Raw genomic sequence first — 27,811 nt, forward strand, 5'->3', positions numbered from 1 at the left:
ATGCTGGTCAGCTTTTCCTGAATTCCAAAAGGGAGGAGGGTATACTGAGTTATATCCAACTCTCCCTTCCCATCATGGCCTGAACTAGTTTTTCAGGTTAACTTTACAATGCGCTTGGCCAAGAGGGGGTGTCCGTTTAGATGGTTTGAGGTGGGGAGGGCTTACAATTTTATTTTTGGCTTACACAGTAAAGGTTAATTATCTCAATACAATTAGGTCATCTTCATTTTTCTTTTAAAAACTTTTGTCTTCCTTTATCTCCCTGAATACACAGACAGTTTACTATTTTCTCATTGCAAGACCCATTCTCAAATATTATTTTCTTTTAGAGAGACTCTTGCTGTTATTTAGGTTCACAAGATGGTGTCAGAAGTGAAATAAAAGTGGCCTCACCTCAGATGGATCAGAGGCCCCTCGAATTGAGTGAAGTACCTACTGACCCCTTTGGCCCTCACCTCTTTTTATACCAGGAAAGGGACTGGCACATCTCTGGTTATGTGGCAAAAATGTCCCATAGCCCAAGGGCTGGGGTCTGACATCCAGTCTGACTACATACCTGTGTTGTTCAGCTCCATGAATTTTCCTTAAAAAGGCTGTCTGAGAAGCCAATGTGTGAGTGTTCTCTACTACTCACCTTTTATTGGTAGATATCTGCTCAATATTTAATTTTGGAGATACATTGTGGGTGTTACAACATTTTATAATTAGCTCTAGAAAGGATACTCTAGGAATGTGCTAGTCAGAACATATCTCTGCCACTCTTTCCTCTCAATTAAATATCTGACACTTATCTCCTGGGCAGAGGAGATACTGGAGCAAAGAGAGCTTGGGGTACGTGGTTAAGCCTTAAAGCCCTGTAACAGTACCAATGGAGAGACCAGTTATTATTTGCAGGGCGGTGGAAGGTAGAGTAAGTATTGCATCTCATAAATGAAGCTAACTAATGACTATACAAACAAAGCTGGCACTTATTTTCTAAGTCATCCACTTATATCCTTATCAGGCATAAGAAGTGGTACCTTAAATTGGACCCAGGCAGTAATCTTAAGACAATTTAACTTGGCATGAATAATGGTTCAATAACGTGAATTTCTGGTAACCAGAAATAATGTAAGGGGAAAAAATTAAGTTTAGACACAAAACTGTGTTGGAAAGATGATGCTCTAATTTTTTTTTTTTTGAGATGAAGCCTTGCTCTGTCACTAGGCTGGAGTGCAGTGGCGTGATCTCAGCTCTCTGCAACCTCTGCCTCCTGGATTCAAGCGATTCTCCTGCCTCAGCCTCCTCAGTAGCTGGGACTACAGGTATGCACCATCACGCCCGGCTAATTTTTGTGTTTTTAGTAGAGACGGGGTTTCACCATGTTGGCCAGGATGGTCTCAATCTCTTCACCTTGTGATCCGCCTGCCTCGGCCTCCCAAAGTGCTGGGATTACAGGCATGAGCCACCGCAGCCAGCCAATGCTCTTACTAATTAACACAAATGGAAGCAATGACTCTTAAGAGCCAAAAGATAGAAAGAATGTAATCCAACCCTCTCATGAGGCTAAGCGATTTGCCCACAGCCACCAGGTTTGGTCAATCACTCTTGGAAAATAGCGTATACCAATTCATCAAAGTTTGAGGACAAGGGAATAAAAAACAAAATATAATATTGGCGACGAGAAGGCAGGATTACTCTTATTTATAGACAATACGTTTGTACACTGGGAAAACCAATCAACTAAAAACCATGAAGAAAAAACAGTTTAGATGTTGGCTAGATACAAAAACAACTTGTAACAATAGTTTGTGTGTGCGTGTACATATAGACGGCCATTCAGGAGCCACAGTGCAAGATGACATTCCCATAGGCAACAAAAAACATAAAATATCAAGGAATACACTTAGTAAATTCTCTACACCTGTATGAAGTAAACCTCTAATGAGGGATGTAAGACTTGAAGACAGAAATAGTCTCCATTCTTGCAGAACATTCAACCCTTGAAAATATTAGTTATTTCTAAACATTTTATAAAGTCAAAACAATGCCAACATAAATCCCAAAGGAGTTTAAAATTTGGGGGAAAACTTGGCCAAAAAATTTAGGTTATAGTTCACCTAAAAAATAATTATTGCTGGCAGGGCGCAGTGTCTCACGCCTGTAATCCCAGCACTTTGGGAGGCCGAGGCGGGCAGATCATGAGGTCAGGAGATCGAGACCATCCTGGCTAACATGGTGAAACCCTGTCTCTACTAAAAATACAGTAAGTAAATAAATAAATAATTATTGCTAAGAAATATGAGCAATGAACATTGGCTGAAAGTATTCAGGAAAGCCTCAGAAGTCAAAACGGCCTGTAATTGCAGCACTTTGGGAGGTTGAGGTAGGCAGATTGCTTGAGCACAGGCATTTGAAGCCAGCCTGAGCAACATGGCAAAACCCTGTCTCTACAAAAAAATACAGAACATTAGCCAGATATGGTCATGGGCGTCTGTACTAGCTACTTGGGGGGCTGAGGCAGGAGTGTTGCTTGAGCACAAGAGGTTGAGGCTGCAGTAAGCCATGTTCGTACCACCACATTCCAGCCTGGGTGACAAAGCTAGACTCTGTCTCAAAAAAACATAAAATATATCCCAGTATAATGTGTATTAAAAGTGTGATACATAGACGGGAAAAGACCGAACAACAAAACTGTTCCAGGAGTGCTGAGAATTTGGCATGTGATAAATGTGACATTTGAAATCAGCATAGAAAAGTTAGATAATTTAATGAATAGTATTTGGGATAACTAATTTGTTAAGGGAAATATATGAGTTGAGTTGTATCCTCAAAAAGATGTGTTGAAGTCCTAACCCCTGGTACCTATGAATGTGATCTTAACTGGAAACAGTGTCTTTACAGATGTAATCAAGTTAAGAGGAGGTCATACTGGATTAGAGTGGGACTAATCAATCCAATTGACTGGTGTCCTTATAAAGATCTGGACACAGACATACAGAGAAGAATGCCAGGTGACAAGAGGCAGAAATTGGAATAATGCAGCCGTAAGTCAGAGAATATCAAGGATTGACAACAATCACTAGAAACTAGGAAGGGGCCCTCCACCCCTAGAGTTTTCAGATAGAATCTGGCCCTATTGAAACCTTGATTTCAGACCTCTAGCCTCTGAACTGTGAGATAACAAATTTCTGTTGTTTTAAGCCACCCCAGTTTGTGGTAATTTATTATGGCAGCCACAGGAAACTAAAACAAAAAAATAAAGCTGGATCTCTATCTCTGTCCTCAAAGGAAAAAAATCTAGATGGATAGAAGAATTAAATGTAAAACAATCATCACCAAAGACCAGAAGAAAACATGAGTGAAAACTTCTATCTTTTGGGGAAAGGGGAAGGGCTTTTTAAAAATAGAAGGAAATAAATAAATTTGACTTTATAAACATCTTAAACATCTGTGTGGTAAGTCAAAAGGCAGGAAATTATAAAATAAATCTGTAACTCAGGGCAGATAAAGGGTAGTAAGAAAGATATAAACAGCCCATAAAAAAATGGACAAAGAACAAGAAGAGTTGGCATGAAACTATAAATAAGATATAAAAACATGCTCAAATTTACTAAAGAAATGCAAATGCATTTAATGTGTAAAGTGTTTTACCGAGATTAAAGACTTATTTCAGTCAATTAGCTAGGGTGTAAAAACAGGTACTTCATTCACATTTGATGGGAGTACACATTGGTATAATCATTTTGGAGGGCAGTAAGTATTACCTCTTCCTTGGTTATTTCAATTATTTTCATATTTTTGCTTTTCCCATTCTAATGTGTGCATTGTTCATGTAGTTTTTTTTTTTTTGTAATTTTCCCACAAGAGAGATCAAAGTCTGTTGAAGGATATTACTTTTGTGGAATGTGATATGTATGGGGTATCAGTTTGAAAAGCAATTTACAAGACATTACCCCAAAATCAGCGACTATACCAGTTCCACGCAAACCACACCACTACTTTTTTCACTAATAGTATCTCATTTGTAATTTGCATTTTTAAGTGAAGAGAAATATCTTTCCAGAAACCAAAGAAATATGATTTGCTACTCATGTAAATTGTATTTCATTTTTTTTGGTCCACTAATTCACAGATTCATATTAATTTCTGAATATTTCTATCCTCTTAGTAATTCCAAGAAATCCTTGGGTAACATATATATTAACTCTTGGTTTGCCTCTCACTGGGGATTCTTTCCACACCATGTGATTCTCAAGGTTCCATCCATTTCCATGGCTCTGCCCACCACCTTTATGCTAGATTCGTCAATCCACATGCTCTACAGCTAAATCTTTTCTTCTCAAACCACTTAGAACAGTGTTCTGCACACTGGGTGTTAAGCACTGAAATATAGACCTATAAGGACCATTTAAAAATATTATTTTTAGGGTTGTTTTAAATATTAAATATGAACAATTAGCAAATAATCCTATAGCATTAATGCATGGAAACAAGCAGTGGATATAAAAGTATTCTGCTTAACTATGAAAGACTGCCTAAGTGCTTGAATAAATGAATACAAAAATGAGTTTTAAAATTCTTTATTTAAAAATCTCTAACTGTAATGTTTCATAAAAAATATACACGTTTCTATTTACATATTCCATTAATTCTATTAGTTTGAATTAGATTTTAAGTCCAATTTTGAAAAGCTTGCAGAATTTCTTCTGAAATTACCACTTAAAATTACTGTATGCATAAACTTACAAAAACATATGCTATACCAAGGCAGAGAAAAGAAAAAAAGTGAAGTGGCTACAAAGGTCCCTGGGGCATCACCTGCTCACCTAGGAACCAGGAGTACTGGATACTGTTCCCTGTTACTGGTAACCTATCTGGATGTAAAGGTTCATAAGTTACAATGCTTTTTTTGTTTAAAAAAAAAAAAGTCTGTACTTTCCAAGCCGAAAGTGAAAATGCCACACATCCTCTTTACGCTTTTATGTAAACTAAGTCACTCCATTTGGTTGATACCAACTAAGATACAATTTCTGAGATCATAATCTTTTCATGAAATTAAAGCAGAAAACTGTCCAGGAAAATCAGACTTCAAAGTTGGTGCAACTTAGCTGATCTCATGAAAATTCTTTGGAATCTTCTGTTGGTCTATAACCAATCAAGGACTCTTTACCGCTATCATCCACAAGTAGATCCACTAGCACATGTGGTTTATCATAACCAAAGGAGGTGGGGGCTTTTATTACGGTTATGAGCTCTTGTCCTTCTGTTTTTATTTCACCTTTATTATTTGGGGGAAATTCTGAGTCAGATAAGGAGCTATGTGATTCCAGACAGCTGGAATCAGTATCAAAACCATTTCTGGAGTGATCACTCTCAGAACAATTTCTGGAGTGATACGAGTTTAAAGCGATGCTGCCAGGTTCAGACTGGTTACTACTTAAAGGTGAAGAACTCTCTCTCTCTATTGGAGTCAGATGGCTGCCCGGGGCCACGTCAGGAATATTTTCTTCAGTAGTCACCACTTCTGTTATACTAGAAAGTTCTTCTGTATGTTCCACTTTTCCTGGATTGTCTTCGGTATGCATGCCTGGAACTGTTGCTGGAGACAACGGCTCTTCACAGACCACCTCCTTTTCTAAGGAAAATGGCTGGTATGACGTGATGAGTGATACATATTTTGATTCAGGTTTTGTTTCTAAAGTAGCACTTCTTACCACAGAGATCTATGGGGAGAAAAATTGATTAAAGATAAAAAATTGTTAAGCTTAAGTGCCTACCCTCAAAAAAAACAAAGGTCTGAAGTAATGGACCACCAAATGGCACATTTAGGATAATGGGTGAATCAGATGTTGCCTTTTCTTTTTAATGAAAGGTCCCATAGTAATATTAAAAACAAAGTTTTAGAATTTTTAAAAAGCCATCAGATATCTTACTAATATATGTTGCTTTTTGTATGTTACTGTGATGGTTAATACTGAGTGTCAACTTGATTGGACTGAAGGATACAAAGTATTGATCCTGGGTGTGTCTGTGAGGGTGCTGCCAAAGGAGATTAACATTTGAGTCAGTGGGCTGGGAAAGGAAGACCCGCCCTTAACCCGAATGGGCGCAATCTAATCAGCTGCCAGCATGGCTAGAATATAAGCAGGCAGAAAAATGTGAAAAGACTGGCCTAGCCTCCCAGCCTACATCTTTCTCCCATGCTGGATGCTTCCTGCCCTTGAACATCGGACTCTGAGTTCTTCAGGTTTGGAGCTTGGACTGGCTCTCCTTGCTCCTCAGCCTGCAGATGGCCTATTGTGGGACCTTTGATCCTGTGAGTTAATACTAAATAATACTAAACAAACTCCCCTTTATATATATATAAAAAATATAATTAACACTATATATTATATAATACATAATTTATAATATATTATATAATACATAATTTATAATATATTATATAATACATAATTTATAATATATTATATAATACATAATTTATAATATATTATATAATACATAATTTATAATATATTATATAATACATAATTTATAATATATAATACATAATTTATAATATATTATATATAATATAATTTATATTATATAATATATAATTTATAATATATTATATATAATATAATTTATATTATATAATATATAATTTATAATATATTATATAATATATAATTTATAATATATTATATAATATATAATTTATAATATATTATATATAATATATAATTTAATTTATAATATATTATATATAATATATAATTTATAATATATTATATGATATACAATTTATAATATATTATATGATATATAATTTATAATATATTATATGATATATAATTTATAATATATTATATATTATATATAATTTATAATATATTATATATAATATATAATTTATAATATATTATATATAATATATAATTTATAATATATTATATATAATATATAATTTATAATATATTATATATAATATATAATTTATATAATATATAATATATAAAATATAAAATATATTATATAAAATATAAAATATAAAAAATATAAAATATATAATATATATTTATAAAAAGGGGAGTTTATTTGGTATTATATATATATCTTTATATATATATTCCATTAGTTCTGTCCCTCTAGAGAATCCTAATACAATTATCTTCCACATGTACGCACATTATGTTTACAAAGTGGGCACATCTACTTAAGTAATATTCTCATTACTTGCCTTCATCATTTTATTTTTAGTAGCTCGTATTATTTCTTTATACTGATAAATAATTTAATAGATGGGGAAATGTTTCCAATTTTTACTAGCTATGGAACATGGTAAATATCCTGTACATCTTTTTATTTACGAAATTATTTCCTTATAATACATTTTTTAAGAGTGGAGTGACCATATCGAAGAAATGGTATGTTTACGTCACTATTACACTGAATACCCACTGTGTGCTTTTCTTCTTACCAGGGCTAGATTACTTTTCACCAGCATTTACCCGTTATGCTACTGCTGGTACTACTGGATATCCAGGTTTCTTTTTTCTTCTCTAGCACGTGTAAAATGGCATACTGCAAGGTTACTTTGTGCTTAATTACTAGTAAGAATAAAATATTATAATTCATTTGTGAGTTGACTACTAACTGTTGAGAGTTCTTATCCACTTTAAAGGTAGTTTTTTTATAGCAAATTTTAATGTGCCCTTTGAGCATCACAGATATTATTCCTGTCATATTTGACTCAAATAGATACTATTCTGTTACCTTTAAATGTTCTTTACATCAAAGGCTTTGAAATGTTGGACATGAAAATCGTCAAACTCCTACGTTAGTCTCATTTTTGGCTAACTTTCCTTTCATACTCCAACCATAATGAAGTGTTTCTGTATTTGCAGATCTTTCAAAGTCATGCTTTCTTGGCTCTGGACCTTAGCACATTCTGTCCCCTAGTGCCTAAACTCCTGTATGTCCCTCAAGACTGCTCAGGCATTGCCTCTGGAAAAGCCATGACTAACCCCACCCCAAAGCTGGACAAAGTCCTCATGGGCTCAGGTATAAATCTTTGAATCTATCACACGTTATATAGCCAATGTATACTTATCTTTTCTTCCCCCTAGACTTTAAGATCTTTAACAGAATTGTCTCACCGTGTTTTTCCCTGAGAATAAAAAAAAAACAAAATACTTGCTGCACAGCAAAAGACACAGTATGTGATTTTGCATGTGTGGTAGATTGACTGATTGATGGCAGGTGACATCTTGTTGAATATCATTCTACTTTAAAAACATAATTTAAGAAACTATCAAAAAAGGTTCAAGTTAACTTTTTAGTGTATATAAAAAAATTAAATACATTACCAAGGACTTGGGTAATATTATGCTTTTTTCCTTCAATGGATTAATCTTCTTAATATAAAAACAGATGAATACCAGGCTAAGCACTAGAAAGAGTAGTAAAGCAGCAACAACTGGAATCCAAAGAGAACCTTAAAAAAGGCAGAAATCACAAGTTACAATTAAGATGGAATACTGCTATTATCTATCAAAAAGTCTTAGTGCCATTCTTGAATAGATTTACACATTAGTGAATATGGCCAGAGTTTTAAAGAACACTGAAGGAAGCAGAAGTTAGGAAATCTGAGTAAAAAATTAGGTATCTGTCTTAGATAGCAATATGATTCTTCCCAGCTCTGCAATTCTAGAACTTTCTGGGACTATTCTACTATGACACAACACAGTTAAAATAGCTTTTCTACAATAATTTCCTTACAGCCCTACATACAGTGTGTTTCCAGGGTTATGCATTTCTTTCGGTTAAAAATGCAAAAGAATAATTTTAAAAATACCTCTCCTTAGAAACAAATTCTGGCAGCTGGGCACAGTGGCTCACGCCTGTAAATCCCAGCACTTTGGGAGGTCGAGGTGGGCGGATCACGAGGTCAAGAGATCGAGACAATCTTGGCCAACATGGTGAAACCCCATCTCTACTAAAAATACAAAAATTAGCTGGGTGTGGTGGCATGCGCCTGTAGTCCCAGCTATGTGGGAGGCTGAGGCAGAAGAAGCGCTTGGACCTGGGAGGTGGAGGTAGCAGTAAGCTGAGATTGTGCCACTGGACTCCAGCCTGGTGACAGCACGAGACTCCATTTCAAAACAAAACAAAACAACAACAAAAAAAGAAAGAAATTCTGGCAATGTTTATTGCTCTTAAGATGATTTAGCCCCACTCCTCAGAATTTCCTGTTATATTTATTTCACGACTGCAAATACTTATAAAGCTTCACAGATGTACATGCACACAGCAATGTTGCACAGGAATAAAGTCCCCTTAATTATAAACCAGACATAAATAATATAAAATAGGAAAGATTTGTTTCCAAGCACATACATCTAGAATCACCATTGTGTACTTTGCTGTAATGCTGCCTTTTATTTTTGCAGCACAATCTTCAGTATTTTTTTTTCATAGTTCTCTCTTCCAAATTAACAGCACTCTAACATATTGTGACAATGTCCGGCATCCTTTAGGGCATTTTGTTACCCAGAATTTTCTAACTATGGAAGTTACTAGTTAATGAATGCTTCTATTACGCTTATTACAGGATGTGAAAAAAGTTAAATCATTACAAAAGTAAAAAGGAAAATAACTACAAAACCAACATTAGTGCTGTTAGAAGTCCCACGGGCTGAGCAAGTGCTGGCTGCAAGGCATTGAGGCAAGCAGGCAGGGGCTGCTGCTCAGGAGCCACGGCAATGCCACCGTGTGGCCATATTATCAGTGCAGTTTATAATTCAGGCTAAAAACAAATCTGCGGCATTTGCATTATTTCAAATTTTGAGCATTAAGAAGGGTTTTATTTTTCAAATAGCATAATGAAAATGAGCATTGCACTGCTTTAAATCACCTATTTGAAACCTTCATATAATGGCTTGAAGTTATTAGTATTGAATTTTAGGTGTTTGTTCTGACTCTTCAGCCTATATTTCCATTCCTCGAAAATATACTTGCATCATAAAATTTTAAACCTATGAAATCTATTCAAAAAAAATCCTAAGGAAAAAAATATATGTATACACACACACACACACACACACAAAGATAATCATCAAAGCATGAGTTATAATATATGCTTAAAGCAATACACAAAATCATATATACTATACAATATGATCATGTCTATGCAGAAAAACTAAAGAAAATATCAAACTGTGAATAATGGGGTATTTTTGCATGGTAGAACTACAGATTATTTTGTTTTCTTCTGGTTTTTCATATTTTATAAATTATCTATAATGAACACTTACATTTCCTAACTGCAAAGAAAAGTCCAAACTTCTTTAAGGTTCCTGACACCTGAGAGTAATAGTTCTAAAGTTCAAGTTCTAGCATATATATCTCTACCTCCCCACCCCCCACATTAAAAGATGAAATAAAATTAATTATTGTAAAATGTTATAAAAATGACCCATTATCTATTATTCAAACCCATCTATAAACTTTTTTGGATATTAATCTCAAGTCTTTGTCCAGTCCACGTCATACAGTTGTAACCAGTGATCGTTCCTGCTCTTCAGTCTTTAAATTACAATCCCTATAAAGAACATTTTAGTGGATTCATAACATCTTGCCATGGTGAAGTAACAAACTGACTTATAATTCATAATCCCGAAATGCAAACAATTGTGTAGTTTTATGTACTTATTATATATTTTTTCTTTCCTGGGTCAAGGGGCCATCACATGGCTTTCCAAATTAGTTGTTCTATATCTTTAAATGTGTGAGAAACTGCTTATTTTTAATTTTGAACTTCTCTAAGGAATGGAACTAATGCAAATGAATATTGTTAAAACAGATCTTTTGAAACTGCAAATGAGTTTGCTTTCCTCACATGATCCTATTAGTTACTGCTCCCTCTATATTTAGAAAAAAAATGGCAAGAACTTACCTTTTATGCTGCTATTGAAAATGGTAATACAAACTTCTTTTGACTTTTCAGTTGTAACACCCCATACATGTAAGACTCCTTCTGCTGAAACACAGTACTGAGAATTCAGTGAGGATACTGGAATCGCTAACTGGCACTGAAGCTCGTCACAATCATCTTCCTTCTGCGTGAGTATTTTATACTGGATCTAGATGGAAAAAGAAAACAGTGAAAATGCACAGCTTCTTTTAATCTGAAAAAAGAAAAAATCACCATATTAGTCCTGGTCAAACAACTGAAGAAATATATATGACTGACTTGAACATGTCTAAAAATGGCTTTACTATCAATAAGTCAATTTGTTACTTCAACACAGCACGATACTATGCATCTGTTATATTCCTTATAAAAACGGTAAATTTAAAAACTCAAATTGCAGGAATGTTTATTGTTAGTTGTTAAACTAACAAATGTTCATTTGTCCTATTCATTTGTCCAGAAACTTAGCTGGTGGGAAACAGAAGTATTAATATTACTTTACGTCACCGCCAATGAGGAAGAAAATCCTCGTTTTACCAGTGGAGCAATGGAGGTGTACTGGGAAAAATCCTAGATTAGAGCCATTCTGCTAAATGAAGCAAATAAAAACTAAATGTATTCACATGGTCAGTGTTAGTGACTAACTCTGTATCATTTTTGCTTTAATAGCATTCACATATTTTTCTTATCAAATCTATGATCTGTGAGTCTTGCTTGAATATTTATAAGCATCCTATTTTCATTACACTACAGAAAGGAACAACTTTTGCTAGCTACACAAGAATTTCCATTATGAAAAATGTGAAACACATACCTCACTTCCGTTCATTCTCACATACACATTGTACACCCTAATGTAACAGGTAGTTTCGGGATCATAATCAACTTCCTGCTCGTCTCCATTTACAAAAACTGAAGGGTGAAATATGTCAATCATGATTTGCTTCTCCTCCTTTCTGATATCCAGTTTAGGTGGTCCAATTTTTCCTGGGGAAGGAGGAGGAGGAAGTATAATAAGTACTGGCCTTGGAACTAAATGGTACATTTCATAAAATTACCAGGATCTATCAATCAACCTATTGTTTTTGTTCTGGTTGTTCTAAAGCAGGACCACATTTAAACCACTCCACAAATATCTAGAAGACAGTCTCGGGGTCCTTAATAAACAAATGTTTCATAAATCTCAGGCAAGAAGAACTCTTATTTAATCTAAATGCCTATTTAGCAGTTTAATTTCATTTCTAGTTGTAAATAAAAATAGTTATAAACTTTGGTTAAAAAAAGACTTCACATAATATAAACTCTATTAAGTAATTTTTCCTTTATCTTTGCTTCTGTGGATTAAGAAGCCTGGATTCTAAAAAACGTTTCAGAAATGGCATTAGTTTTCTTCCCTCATCAAAACTCTTTTTACTGTGAAAAATCAGAACTTATTCCATAAATATTTATTAGGTCTTTGATGTTTGAGACTTTGTTGTGAACCATTTATCTAGTCTTCACATATTACTGTGTACCACTGTGTGCCAGGCAGGTCTGTTTTTAACCCATCAGTGTATCCTCAGGGCCCAGTATACTTTCTGGCACGTAGTAGGCCCTTGATAAATCTGTATGGAAAAAAATCTAACATGCAGATGGTGTGGTAATCATATGACAAAAGTGTGGACTCTGGGGAAGAAAAGTATTTAAAGGGTAAGGAGAGGAAGAGCCTGTAGAAGAGACTGAGGTGGCACAATCTAAAAGGCAGGAGCAGAGAAAGGAAGTGAGGCTAGAGGGAAAGGGACCCAAGGGCTAGAAGACTAGGGAGGAGTCAAGTGACTAAAGGTGTCTTTTACCCAGGAGTCAGGGTCTGAGAGCTAAGGCAGGATGTCATAGTTGGAATACAGGAACTGGAATTAAAGATTCAAGAGTTTGAGGTGACAGCAAACATCAGGTACACTATGGGAGTGGGATGCTGGAAGACTGAAGACCTGAAAATCACAGTGGCTGAAGAGAATAAGGAACTCTGCAATTTTTTAATGTATTAAGGTGGTATTCAGGTTCCCCAGGCATTCAGAATAAGAGTTAGCTGCCAAAGTCCTTAGTGAATATAACTTACAAATGACAGACAAAAGATGGGAAGGGCAAGGGTGGTGCAGGGGACCGCTGGGCAGCACAGACCTATAATTGTATGAAGTGGAAATGTCATGGCATAGAAGCAGCTAAGTGATGGCCACCTGTTAGCCCTATTTTGTGGGGCTTGAAAGAAGGAGAGGATACAGATTGAGTATCCCATATCTGAAATGCTTGAGATCAGTAGTATTTTCGGTTTCTGAGTTTTTTTTTCTGGATTCTGGAATATTTACGTTATATTTACCAGTTGAACATTCTAAATCTGAACATCCAAAATGCTCCAATGAGTATTTCCTTTGAGTGCCACGCTGGCGCTCAAAAAGTTTCAGATTTTGGAGAATTCTGGGTTTCTAGACTTGGGATGCTCAACCTGTACTGACTCTAAATTCCTCCAAGTGTTTCTTAAGCATTGTGATAATTTTCAGCAACTGCTAATAAAAGCAAACATACAGAAGACATGTATAAATATTTTCCAATTTAAAATTTACATGTGTACACATTCTACTCACCATCTCGGCATACAGCAAATTCTTCTGACTTTGCATAGGCAGATTCTTTTTGTCCAACCCTGGCTTTAACTCTGACCCAAAGAGAATTTGATGGATCACCAACATGATCAGAAATATTACAATAATGATGAGAAATATTGATGCAGGCATCAATCCATTCTGAATTCTTAACACTAAAAAGAATAAAAAAATGCGAAGATAACTTTTATTGTTATTAAATAAACTCAAACCATTTCTGTCTGTGCTTTGCTTTTTATTCACAGCACAAAGCGGTAGAAAGAGCAGAGCTAAGAATAGGATGGAGACGCTAGAGAAAGTAGGAAACCCTTACTCTTTAGTTAGAAGAACTACAAACTCTGTTACAGTAAAGAGGCTCAATTCAAAATGTAAGACCTATGCAAGCCACATTCCACATTCAATTTTTTAAAAATCTGTTTTTTTAAACAACTCTAAATTCCATTTATATATGTTAATTATAGGAGTAAGCACATTAAAAAAACTAACAGTTGTCAAAAAAGTTTTTTGAAATTTATATTGTTCTACTAAAAATACACTATAGGAAGATGACATAGTAACTATTAGCTTTATTTGTCATGCTAATCTCAGAAGTTTAGTGACACTTCTCTATTTCAATACTGATAAGGAAGAGGAAATAAGAGGCAAGAAATATTTGGCAAAGAATTTGCATCTTTAGTACTTTTGGACCTCTATAAGCAGTTTAGAATGTTTTGCCACGTGGGAAGGCTGATGAAAGAACACAGTTGTGGAATTTCCAAGGACCTAAACAAAAATGGAATAAAAGGGATAAATAAAAGAGTGACACTCACCCATAGTTCTTTACCTCTACGGTAAAAACAGGGACCTGTGGCATGATCTGGTACTCCCAATATACGATAGGGTTCATGTTATAGGATTCAATTGTAACATTAGTTGGTGTAGGCACTGTAAGAAAATAAAAAAGTAAAAGGGACAATTGTAAGAAACTAACATTAACATTGGAAAGCCTTATTGTAAGATGCCACATTGCCCAGATATGTATATTTGAAGAAAAGTAGAATTCACCAGGATACCAAAATTATTTAAATGAAGAGTAGACATCTAGAAATTAATTTTATTGAAAAATCTATAGAAGAGTTCTGATTCGTTTTAAATTATGGAAATATCATTGCAATATAAAGGAAACACAAATACAGCATGAAGCAATAAATTCCCTTAATATGATAGAAGTTTTATAATCAAATGCACTGATTATTGAATTAATAATCCTCATTTCATCACTAGAATTTTCAATATTTGATACTACAGATTGTATTCAATGTTGATAGGGTTTGGCTGTGTCCCCACCCAAATCTCAACTTGAACTGTATCTCCCAGAATTCCCATGTGTTGTGGCTTGGACCCAGGGAGAGGTAATTGAATCATGGGGGCCAGTCTTTCCTGTGCTATTTTCGTGATAGTGAATAAGTCTCATGAGATATGATGGGTTTATTGGGGCTTCTGCTTTTTGCTTCTTCCTCATTTTCTCTTGCTGCCACCATGTAAGAAGTGCCTTTCTCCCCCGCCATGATTCTGAGGCCTCTCCAACCATGTGGAACTGTAAGTTCAATTAAACATCTTTTTCTTCCCAGTCTTGGGCATGTCTTTATCAGCAGCATGAAAAAGGACTAATACAGTAAATTGGTACCAGCAGAGTGGGGCATTGCTGAAAAGATACAAGAAAATGTGGAAGCAACTTTGGAACAGGGTAACAGGCAGAGACTGGAACAGTTTGGAGGGCTCAGAAGAAATAGGAAAATGTTTGGAACTTTACTTAAGAGACTTGTTGAATGGCTTTGCCCAAAATGCTGATAGCAATATGGACAATAAAATCCAGGCTGAGGTGGTCTCAGTGGAGGTGAGGAACTTGCTGGGAACTGGAGCAAAGGTGACTCTTGCTATGTTTTAGCAAAGAGACTGGCGGCATTTTGCCCCTGCCCTAGAGATTTGTGGAACTCTGAACTTGAGAGAGATGATTTAGGGTATCTGGTGGAAGAAATTACTAAGTGGCATAGCATTCAAGAAGTGACTTGCGTGCTGTTAAAGGCATTCAGTTTTATAAGGGAAGCAGAGCATAAAAGTTTGGAAAATTTGCAGCCTGACTATGAGACAGAAAAGAAAAACCCATTTTCTGGGGAGAAATTCAAGCTGGCTGCAGAAATGTGCATAAGTAGCAAGAAGCCTAATGTTAATCCCCAAGGCCATCGAGAAAATGTCTCCAGGCCATGTCAGAGACATTCACACCAGCGCTTCCCATCACAGGCCTGGAGGCCTAGGAGGAAAAAGTGGTTTTGTGGCCAGGCCCAGGGTCCCCGTGCTGTGTGCAGCCTAGGGACTTGGTGCCTTGCGTCCCAGCTGCTCCAGCTGTGACTGAAAGAGGCCAACATATAGCTCGGGCTGTGGCTTCAGAGGGTGGAAGTCACAAGCCTTGGCAGCTTCCACATGGTGTTGAGCCTATGGGTGCGCAGAAGTCAAGAATTGAGATTTGGGAACCTCTGCTTAGATTTCAGAAGATGTATGGAAATGCTTGGATGCCCAGGCAAAAGTTTGCTGCAGGGGCAGGGCCCTCATGGAGAACCTCTGCTAGGCCAGTGTGGAAGGAAAATGTGAGGTCGGAGCCCTCACACAAGTCCCTACTGGGGCACTGCCTGGTAGAGCTGTGAGAAGAGGGCCACCATCCTCCAGACTCCAGAATGGTAGATCTGCTGACAACTTCTGGAAAAGCTGCAGACATTCAATGGCAGCCTGTGAAAGCAGCTGAGAGGGAGCCTGTACCCTGCAAAGCCACAGGGGCAGAGCTGCTCAAGACCATGGGAAGCCACCTCTTACATCCGCATGACCTGGATGTGAGACCTGGAGTCAAAGGAGATCATTTCGGAGCTTTAAGATTTGACTGCCCCACTGGATTATGGACTTGCATGGGCTCTATAACTCCTTTGTTTTGGCCAATTTCTCCCATTTGGAATGGCTGTATTTACCCAATACCGGTACCCACACTGTATCTAGGAAGTAACTAGCTTGCTTTTGATTTTACAGGCTCACAGGCAGAAGGGACTTGCCTTGTCTCAGATGGGACTTTGGAATGTGGACTTTTGGGTTAATGCTGAAATGAGTTAAGACTTTGGGAGACTGTTTGGAAGGCATGATTGGTTTTGAAATGTAAGGACATGAGATTTGGAGGGGCCAGGGGTAGCATAATATGGTTTGGTTCTGTGTCCCCACCGAAATCTCAACTTGAATTGTATCTCTCGGAATTCCCACATGTTATGAGAGGGACCTGGGGGAAGTAATTGAATCACGGGGGCTGGTCTTTCCCATGCTAGTCTCGTGATAGTGAGTAAGTCTCACGAGATCTGATGGGTTTATCAGGGGTTTCTGCTTTTGCTTCTTCCTCATTTTTCTCTTGCTGCCACCATGTAAGACCTTTCGCCCTTGCTGTGATTCTGAGGCCTCCCCAGCCATGTGGAACTGTAAGTCCAATCAAACATCTTTTTCTTCCCAGCCTTGGGTATGTCTTTATCAGCAGCATGAAAACAGACTAATACAAATGTCTACAGAGGAACTGGCTACAATGAGGATGGCCAATTTCACTCTAAAATACCATCAACCTCTCAACTCTACACATACTACTATTTATGCCTTCCACACTTTTTCTATAGTACAGGAATAGATACCTAAAGATTGAACAATGGAGCCACACATTCCAGTTTCATCAACATTCTGCTCTCTGGGGTGTGCAGGGCTTTTTACAAAACATACCCAACATTTCTTCTTGCCTTCACTCTTTTAAACCTTTCAGAAAACATCTGTTGATAAGACTTGAGTCACGTAAGAGAACAGACAGAAGTCATTTTAACATCTAATCAGACACTATCAAAATCTAGTTATTAAAAGTAGTCATGGGCCAGGTGCGGTGGCCCACGCCTGTAATCCCAGCATTTTGGGAGGCTGAGGGAGGATCTGTTGAGCTCAGGAGTTGGAGACCCTGTCTCCGCAAATAATTAAAAAATTAGCCAGGTGAAGAGGCCTGTGCCTGTAGTTTCAGCTGCTCGGGAGGCTGAGGAAGATTGCTTGAGCCCAGGAGGTCAAGGCTGCAGTGAGCTGTGACTGTGCCACTGCATTCAGTTCTCTTAGAAAAAAAAAAAAAAGGAGTCATTTTTCCCCACTGTTCGGTGTAAAAGGTTGTTATCCAACACCCCTTGGAAAACTGAACGCACACACTTCTCCTTTCTCCCTTCACTTCTTTACAGATAAACATGAATGTACACAGTTAGCGATGTGACCCCAAATTTATGGTTATTCAATCTCACCTCCCTGGAACACTCTATTAAACATGATTTACTTATATAACTAAAACAAATAAATGAATGTCCATGTGGATAGGAACAGTGGCTTCCAAACATAACTTATAATCATCCTCAAAAATTGTGAGAGGGACAGAAGTTTCTATTTTTCCAAAGTGCCTTGGATGATAATGATGATGATTTATATTTATATCAAGCAGACTGCTTAAATAAGAAAAATACTCCCTAGGTCAAACATTAATAAATTTGGGTTCTTTCTTGGCCACACTGCTAAATACTTCAGATTTCCTGATCTGTCATGAGGTGTTACTTTCATATCCCTAAGATATTTGCTTACTGCTGAAGGGAAAATCTATATTTTCCCCAAACAAAAATTCCAATATTCAAGACCAAACTGGTATATTGCCTTAATTTACAATTATTTAACACATATATTTTCAAAGCAGAACATGGATTAAGAGTTTTTTAGGTAAATAATAGGCACTAATGGACAATTAAATGCTATCACCATTATTATTTTCTTTTTCTGATTATTTTTTCCTTTATTGCAGTGGTTCTCTGTGGGAAGTGATTGTGTTGCCAGGAGACATTAGGCAATCAATGTCTGTAGACATTTTTGGCTCTCACAACCTGGAGAAGAAGTGGGTGGGGGAGGTACTGCTGGCATCTAGAGGGCAGAGACCAAGGGTGCTGCTAAATATCCTACAATGCATCAGACAGCCTCCACAACAAAAAATAATATAGCCCCAAATGCCAGCAGTGCCAAGGTTGAGAAACCCTGCTTTATGTTTACAATTTAAGTGTTCTTTAAAAAAAAAAGTTGAGGAAAAACTAACTTAAAAACAGAATGCTTTACAGTAAACCTGTATATTTCATGGCTCCCCTCAAACAAATGAATAGATTTGGTTATTGCCAAAAGATCTAACTTCTATATTATTTACCAAAATGGTGTAATAATTTGGGCCAAAAGGTTGAGATTATCAAGCTGGGGAGGATCTGAAGATTCAAATACTTCATACTACTAACTTGACCTTTTTGTGGCCAGTGACCAGACACCTAGTTTTTCTCCTTCTGCTTCCAGAAGCGCAGCTGAAGGCTCCTGGTACCTGCCATCTCTGGTTCTCTAAGCAACTTCCTTGTAGGTGATCACTAAGGCACTGTTCTTGCCAGAGTAGCCTTGGCTCTTTGTTTTTTGTAGAGTTCCCATGGCCATTCATAGCAGGGGATACTGAGGCTTCCTTAAGAGGGTCTTTCTTCTATCACACGTTTGCATCTCAACCTCCTGAAACAACTCAAATACTTCACAATCCCTATTTTAGGTAGAAATAAAAGTCATTCCTCTTCACCTGGGTTCAATCAACATTAATATCAAATAACAATCACACATATAAATATACTTTTTCAACCGGAAAACAGAGGTACTTGATGCTAAGAAAACTCATACTAAATCTGAGCCTTCCTTCGGAGACCATTTCTTCATTTTGGCATTTTTTGCCTCTCGAGAGGCTGAGAATTTTCAAACCAGGTGGTCCTGGTTTCTTTTTAACAGTTCTTCCCATGATTGAGCAAAGTCTCACCTGTTACTATAAGATGCAAGAAGAAACCAGGTGGCACTTTCAGCACTCTGGTTAGAAACCTCCTGAGCTAGATCACACAGCTCCTCAGACATTCTCTACTTTTGGTGTCACTGAAGGCTACAGTGTCACTCAGCTTTCTGCCACTACATAGCAAGGACCCCCCTTCCTCTAGGTTTCCAAGACTGGAAATCCTTTGCTTCCTTTTAAGCTCCACTCCCCTCCTTTTGAGACAGAGTCTTGCTCTGTTGCCCAGGTTGGAGTGCAATGGCATGATCTCTGCTCACTGCAACCTCTGCCTCCTGGGTTCAAATGATTCTCCTGCCTCAGCCTCCCGAGTAGCTGAGATTACAGGTTTGCACCACCAGACATGGCTAATTTTTGTATTTTTAGTAGAGATGGGGTTTCACCATGTTGGTCAGGCTGGTCTCAAACTCCCAACCTCATGAATCGCCCACTGGGCCTCCCAAAGTGCTGAGATTACAGGTGTGAGCCACCGGGCCCAGCCTAAGGCTCTCTTTTTAATTATACCCAGTAGGAATGGCTTTATAATGGTATACGCTCAACCTGAAATTCCTGTGAGAAAAAGGCATATAGAAGTCAATCTGCATACTAGAATATCAAACAAAGTGCATTTGTACTTAGGAAGGGGCTACTGAATCACACAATGGAAAACTACAAACAGGAGTAGGCTTGTGCAGCATTAGATTAGTTTTTAACGTGAATCAAAGTATGTTTCCTATAATTTAAGTAAAAGCCTGATATGGTTAGACTAGGACAAGGACTTAAATCATAGCTTTCAAAGCAAGACAGACAGGTGGTAGGAGGAAAATATTTCAATGGTTTATAGCAAAAAGAAATTACTACTAGGTTAAAAGAAAAACTTATAAATTTACACCAAAAGATGTAATCTGTGGTTTTTAATGCTACCAGAGGAGAAACTATGTGGTTATTAGACATCTGCCTTTGTTTTGCCAAATATTATTTTTTGCCAAATATTATTTGCCAAAATAATATGACAGACATAAGCAGTTTTCTTAAGCTTCAGAATTTTGTAATGTGAGGTTTAAATTGTTATATATTCAGATTAAATTAATTAAGGCTTACAATTAACTTCTAATACATTTACACTATGTAAATAAAAATATATGTAGAAACAGCAAAAGAGTATTATTATCTCTGGGGCTTAAGAAAAGATCTTACCAGAGTGATTTCATGAAATAAGATAATCTTACAGATTTTCCCATCTCTTGAAAATGCCAAGATAGATAGTTTTGTGTAACTCATGTTGCTTTTGGAAATGGACTCAGAATTATTTAATGTATTACATCTGCATACTATCCGGAGTAAACTTTAGCTATTTTAAGATCTAATTCCCAGAACTCCCCTACAACTCACAGCTGATAATTTAAGAAAACTAAACACAGGAGAGAAGAATTTGTTTTTCCTAACACTTTAATTACAATGCAGAAAAAAGGAGGGCCCTGGTTAAAGCCAACTGTTTCCTCAGAAAGCTGATAAGCCAGAAGAGACAGGATATGAAAAAAGAGAGACAACACAAAAGACCAGTGAAGATCAGCAGGTGATACAGAGCAGTGCTATCGACGGGACCATAACAATGTCACAAAGGACCAAAAAATAGCAGTCGTGATAGCTCTGCAATAAATGTTGGTGAATGTAGGGTGGATGGCAAACTACAGATACCTGCAGAGTATAGTCTGAAGACACTGGCCATTTCCTCTGCATAGATGGGTGACAGGAACCAGGGCTGCTACCTGAGTCCATCCTGTAACCACCAAAAGCATCTGTGTCTCTTTAAAAAAGGACAGCCCGAGGAGTTCATCACCCATCTTAACACACTAGTGTAAAAAGACTGTATAAAAGGTTTGTACATCTATGGTGGAACAGGGCTATGGACTCTGCAGAAATCATCTGACAACCTGCTCACCAACCTCTTCATGGGAAGAGCACGCTGAGAAGCATAAGGAAGTGAGGATGAAGTAAACTGTTGTTGTGGATTCTAAGTCATCTGACACTACAACTCAAAAACAAATGTTTCAAATTAAAGCATCTGGATCTTTTTCTTAAGAACAACTCTCAGAGAAGATCTAACACCTTCCCCATGTTAAAGATACAGGGACAGGAATGGGGACTGTCACAAAGGTTTCATCTGCACAGCAAACAGAACCAGCATAAGAAATCCACACTGAATAAATGAAAAGTACCAAATCAAGGCCTTTGTATTTTTGTCAGAACATATTTGATTACAATCTCCCTCCCGAATGGCTTCCAGTGGTGATAAAATGACTATTTTTCTTAATGCTTTCCAACTTTCACTGTAGCAAGGAGCCGCATCCCCCAGGTTTAAGCTGAGTACAGACATTTTGATAATTCTTGCAGGTGATGTTTCAAGTGTTCATTGAAATCTTCTAATTGAAATTTTTCTTTTTAAAGAGCCAGGCATAACACATAGTGGCCTGCAGTGAACTTGTAAGTAACTAACCTCCCCTACATTTTTCCCTTGCACCACCACCAAGTTGGGGCTTATCCAATAAATATCTGCTCAGCCACTTTTCTGACTTGAAATCCAGGGCTTTATTCTTACTCCTATTTATCCAATTTCATCTAGTTGGGTTTGGTCTGGCATTAGTTCTGACTGGACCAGACCAATCTAGTCCCTGAGAGAAGTCATTTCTCAACACTAATTCTCTTTTGGACTAACTCATTCTGAATTGAAAAACAGTTGAGGAAATGAAAAAACAATGCAGGCCTTTCCAGTCTACTAAAAAACCAAACTTTTTTGTCTGTTGGAAGAGATGGAAGAATGAGTTAGCTGCTGAGCCTATTTTAAGTTTCTCATACTGATCTGGTTAAGTTTGTTTTTTTAAAAGCCAACACAATTTCTCACATATGACTAAGGGAATTTAATATTTAAAGATATATTTGTTAAAATAATAATGCACATTATTGAATAATCCCTAACATATTAAGTATTTACTACAAGACACACAGTGTGCTTACCTTTTTAATGCATTACCTCAGATACTCATCACATCCATCCCGTGAGGGAGACAATGTTACCATACATATTTTACCAATGAGAAAACAAAGGCTTAGAGAAGTTACGTAACTTGACAATATGCAAAGTTTTGTTGGTTTTCATTAAGAAAAATGCTTCCAACATCTTTGTGATCATTTAATAAAATAAGGGGTAAATTACCTCCATATTTAAATTGGAATTGGAGAAGACTATTTTCTGGTGACTTCAAAAGCATCTGCTTCAGGTAATGTTTCCTGATTTTATTATATTATCACAATTATATTATGGCCACTGCAAAAGTTGAACAATGCATTAAAATGAATAATTTCTTAAAAATGCACAAGACCTAAACAGATACCTAGTATTCTGATTACTATGCATTAGGATAATCTAAAATAAAGGCATCCCTTTAATAAGAAAATTACAAGTAAATTCCTTTCTGTTAGGAATTCACTTCATTCTGGTTCAAACCTCATTCTGATTCTTTGTTCAGTCAAAATTGAACCATTAATTACTCATCTGGTTTGTAAAGCAACTTCACTACTGGTATGCTGCCAAATTTTGTAAGATAGCTGTTTATTACTTTTCTTTAGGTTTTCATACACAAACACACACACACAAACACGAGAGACAGAGTCTTGCTCTGTTGCCCAAGCTGGAGTGCAGTGGTACAATCATGGCTCACTGCAGCCTAGACCTCCTGGGCTCAAGTGATCCTCCTACCTCAGCCTCCCCAGTAGCTAGGACTACAGGCACATGCCACCACAGAGGGTTAATTTTTGTATTTTTTTGTAGAGATGGGTTTTGCCATGTTGCCCAGGCTGGTCTGGAACTTCTGGGCTCCAGTGATCCTTCCGCCGATGTGCTGGGATTACAGGCATGAGCCACTGCCCCCAGCCTAGGTTTTCTTTTAGATAGAACCAAAATATGGTCCTTTCAAAGTCTGTGTGAATCACGAATCAGAATAAAATGAAAAAGAAAATTTAATACCCTATTCAATAAATATAATTAAAAAGTATTATCCTGTGTATTTTGAATCTCTGAAATAACTATAGAATCCAAAGAAATAGTGAAAAATTTAAACAGTACTCAGAGCTTTATCCTAAAGTCAGATAATTAGTAGGAAGCATAGCTGATAAACTGTACAAGGTCAGTGAAGAGCCTTCCAGTTGGTGTGAAGTCCAGCCTAGCTCTTCAGCTATTACTCAGAGTGGGACATTCATCTGGATGAAGAAAGCCAGTGGCACACCCTGATTCACTTAAAAATATATACTACTTTTATGTGTAAAAGTGCATAAAGAGTGAAATACTACTGATTATTAAGTGGCACACACATTTTATTTTCACTTAAGAAGTATTAATGAAAGCCCATGAATGTAACACAATACATTCCCAAACACCTGGATTTCCTGGAGACTGACTATATCACCATATTCTCTTGTCTGCTTCCCTGTTCTTACCAGGTCCTCTCATCTAAGATGAGCTTCAACTATAGAGTCAAGCCCAGCAACAGTAAGAATAAGGCTGGGAAGCTAAGCAAGAGCCAGAGCATTGTTGGTTTCTTCCTACTTTGGAGATTTTGTGTTTTAAATTAACTTTAAAAGAACAGGGAACACAACAAAATCTAGAGAAATGCACTGAAAAATCTAGAGAAATGTGTTAGAAATGCACTTTAAAAAGAGGGCTCACTGAAACTAATGAAAAGCAAGGCCGGGGTGCTTGTCTCTTCTAGGGGAGTCAGGAAAGGCTTCACAAAAGTGACCCCGGTTTTAGAACGAGAGGTACAGAGACAAATTCTAAAGTTTCTGCAGAATACAGAAGGCTGCAGTTGATCTTCCCACGGGAGGCAGACAGGCAATCCTCCTCCCAGAGCAAGCTACAAGGACGTGCAAATTGTGCACTCACAGGGGTCACACGGTGCACTCATAGGGCCCCGTATTCAGAAGGAAGGGCCTGGCACTTGCTTTAACGCTATGCCTGCGCTAGCGTTATCCTCTTTCTCTGCTGACATCCAGTCAGAGGCCTACTAACTCTTCCTTCTAAATGTTCTGCTAACTGTCCTCTTCTCCACTTAAACTACTTATCGACTCCAACTTAAGCAGCAGCCTCCTAATGGGCCTTGTGTTTACCCTCAAACTATTTTATAAGATGACTGGTCTTTCTAAATGGCATGTCTGATCCTGCATAAAATCATTTCCCTTTGTAATTGATAATCCAATGATGTCAGCATTAGTAAATAATGACTGACTTCAGCAAGGCATAGTGGGTGTATTATTTTGTTGGCTCAACACCTGTACTTCAGGCACGCCATTCCGCTTCTTCTGGTAACCCAACCCAACCCTCTACGAGAATGTCCTTCCCATGCAAGCTGGCACCTGAACCTAGCTGGGCAAATCAGAGCCTTTCCCTGGCATTTTGTTAGAATGGAGGAGGCTGCAAGATGTCAAAACTCAGATGCTATCAGCATCCATGATTCCTGCCAAGTGTGGAAAGCTGTCAATACCCAGACAGTTAGAAATAAGAAATGGAGAGTCCTAGCAGTTTGGGTTCCTGGTTCTAGCTTCTTGAGACCCAGCTGGCATCTATAATTTTCTGTTTAACTCTGGTTTTTCTGAGACAATAAATTCCTCTTTTTGCTTAAGTTAATAAAGCTAGGTTTCTTGCTGGTACACATAATATGGCAATTCATTATTTGGTTCCTACTTCTCCACCTAACCTATCTCCCCTTGTAAGCTCTCACACACACTTTACAATAGAACGCTTAATATTCCACGAATTCAACATGCTATCACACCTCTGCACCTCAGTCTCTGCACCTCTGGTTCCAACACTGGGGTCACCTTTGTGAAGTCTTCACTGACTTCCCTAAAAGAGACAAGCACCCCGCCTTGCTTTCCACTAGTCTGTGCCTAAGTGCAAGCTCTTACCGCAAAGTACTGCAGCTGCCCATGTGGATGACTGACTACAGCCTGGCAAAGCAGTTAAGAACTTGGACTCTGGAGCCAAATTGAGCAGCTCCCCACTGAGTGGCTATGACCTCTCTGCCAGTTGGGCAGGCCTCTCCGTAACTCAATTTCTCGTCCATAAAGACAGAGACAAATAACGCCTGCTCTAGAAGATTGTTGTGAACACAGAACCAAAACGTGGACCTTTCAAAGTCCGTATGAATCATAAATCATAATAAAAAAAAGAAAACTGAATTGAAAAGGTTTACTGTTTTCTCTGGAGCTCGTAATCACAATTACTCTGCACTTCAGAAAAGCCACCCTCAACATTTGTTTTCTAGGAAATGTCAATAAGCAGGTGGAAATAAAATGCTCCGAAGAACAAACCCGCACGAAGAGACCTACTGCCAAATCTGCTAGTGAGTGCCGGCAATCCACCACTTCCAGACTGAGACCTAAGACGGACTGCCACTTACTTCTCAGCTGCCACTTACTTCTCAGCTGGCGACATAATGCATACTTTCCTACCCTAAGCACTTTGAGTCCCCCCCCACCCCCGCTAAGAAAGAAGTATTTAAGCCACGAACTGAGACCACGATGCCACATGCTGATCAGGACACTCACAGTCATGCGTCACTTAACGATGGAGATCCGTTCTGAGAAATGGAGAAATGTCCCCTTAGGCAATTTCTTCGGGCAGTAGAAACCCAGACAAACCCAGATGACACAGCCTACTGCTCTTAGGTCATGAACCTGTACAGCCTGTCACTGCACTGAACACTGCAGGCAACCGTAGCATACTAGTGAGTATCTGCGTATCTAACCATAAAAAAAGGTACAGTAAGAAGACGATATTATAATCTTTGAGACCACGCTGTCCCACATTGACCGGCAACGTCCTTCTGCAGCGCATAATCGTATTTAAAAGTGGATTACAAGAGTCGGAAAAACAAGCGGCGTGATTTGTTGTGGCGGCAACCAGGGAAGAGGCAGGAGAAAGGCAACCGACGAGTGCAAACCACGGAGCCCCAGTCTCGCGACCCCACCTCGCGTCCCCGTCGCCCGCTCAGGGCCCGACAAAGGGGTCCCGGGCTAGGGCGACCGCGGAGAAGCGGGGCGGGGCTTCCCGGCTGGGGCGGATCCCTCCCTCCCTCTCGTCCCGATCCGGCCGCAGCCCTGCCGCGAGCGACGGTACCTGAGGACGGCCCCAGATCCGCGGTGCCCATCTCAGCCCTGCTCACACCCTGCATGACAAGGGGTAGGAGAAAGAGGAGAGCCATGCTGCTACCGACGGTCGCTGGGTCCAACCCCGAGCGCCTGCGGGCCCAGCCCAGCGCGGCCCTCCAGCCTCGGCCTTACGTCACTTCCGTCACCGGGGTCTGTGCCGGCGTCGGCAGGAGGCGGGACCAGGGCGTGGGCGGGGTCAAGTCCGGGAAGCCGCAGGAGGCGGACTCAGGCGCAGCACCCAGCGGTGAGCACGGCGTCGTGCGGTCGGGACCTGGACTTCTGGGTGTGGGAGGAATTTGAGTGCAAAGGTTAAGGTCTTTCAACCTGGCACCCCATTCCGCAATTCTTCTTCCAGTTTTTTTCGGTTTCCTGGGGTTGTGCAAGTTTGCATTAGGCCACAGCCGAGCCACAATCCTTATTTTACTAACTCTTGGACTTCACCTGGGTGTCTTGGAGCCTGACATTTTTAGAAGAGAATGAGACTTCAAAAGCCATTTCCAGTCCCTGCTTTTTCATTTGAGGAACCTGAGACTTAGCTAGTGAAATGGTTTGTGCAGATTCCCACAGCCCAAATCAAATCGGCTTGACCAAGAACTACTTTGTTCTTGGAGAAAAAAACTATTTGCATTACCTTCTCAGCAATTGAGTGTCAAATCAGTTTATTAGGCAGCCTCTCATGAAGAGGTCTGCTCTCTTACCTCTCTGGGTTTGTCTGTTATTTTGCATCTCTCCTATTCCACTGCAGCCACGTTGCTAAGTCCTTCAGCGCTTGTGCTCAAACATGCGAATGTCTAATGATCTCACCTGTTTCAATTCTCTGAGTATCATGACCTTTTGTAAAAATTTTAAATTGCAACACACCTTCTCCTCCTCCTTACCCCGCTCTACTGTTTTTTCATGGCACTTTTCACCCTGCTGTACACTATAATATACACCTTGATATTTGTTTTCTTCTCCTTCTAAAATGTAAGCTCCGTAGAGCTGACATCTTTACTTGGCACTCAATTAGTATTTGTTGAGTGAAAGACTGCATGATTACTAGTGTTAAGGAAAATTTTTAAAGAGGGAAAATCCTTATAAAGACACTATATAAACTAGAGGTATTATCAGCCAGATCATTTTACT

General features: G+C 38.3%; 1 protein-coding gene and 1 long non-coding RNA gene across 4 annotated transcripts in view; one reads left to right on the forward strand and one right to left on the reverse strand.

The window, feature by feature from the left end:
* Positions 1-4,546: 4,546 nt before the first annotated feature.
* Positions 4,547-26,842, reverse strand: IFNGR1 (interferon gamma receptor 1). Of its 3 annotated transcripts, XM_055114155.2 has the most exons (8): positions 26,084-26,564; positions 22,695-22,805; positions 14,388-14,502; positions 13,561-13,733; positions 11,757-11,929; positions 10,925-11,111; positions 8,337-8,464; positions 4,547-5,705 (listed from the first exon to the last, which is right to left on the reverse strand). In XM_055114155.2, exons 2-8 carry the CDS (start codon positions 22,747-22,749, stop codon positions 5,097-5,099), a joined length of 1,440 nt encoding a protein of 479 aa, XP_054970130.2. In that variant the 5' UTR covers positions 22,750-22,805; positions 26,084-26,564; the 3' UTR covers positions 4,547-5,096. The 3 variants fall into 3 exon arrangements, with proteins under 3 accessions (XP_054970130.2, XP_003827746.2, XP_014200962.2); XM_003827698.4 differs by lacking the exons at positions 22,695-22,805; positions 26,084-26,564 and adding an exon at positions 26,655-26,842; XM_014345476.5 differs by lacking the exon at positions 22,695-22,805 and having other exon boundaries at positions 26,084-26,219.
* LOC117980715 (uncharacterized) overlaps positions 26,794-27,811 on the forward strand; it is a 178,801-nt gene continuing 177,783 nt past the window's right edge. The window contains exon 1 of the long non-coding RNA XR_004672193.3: positions 26,794-26,930. This is a non-coding gene — a long non-coding RNA (uncharacterized LOC117980715). The remainder of the gene's footprint in view (positions 26,931-27,811) is intronic.

The sequence above is a fragment of the Pan paniscus genome, chromosome 5 (genome assembly GCF_029289425.2).
Source record: "Pan paniscus chromosome 5, NHGRI_mPanPan1-v2.0_pri, whole genome shotgun sequence".
Taxonomy (NCBI): domain Eukaryota; kingdom Metazoa; phylum Chordata; class Mammalia; order Primates; family Hominidae; genus Pan; species Pan paniscus.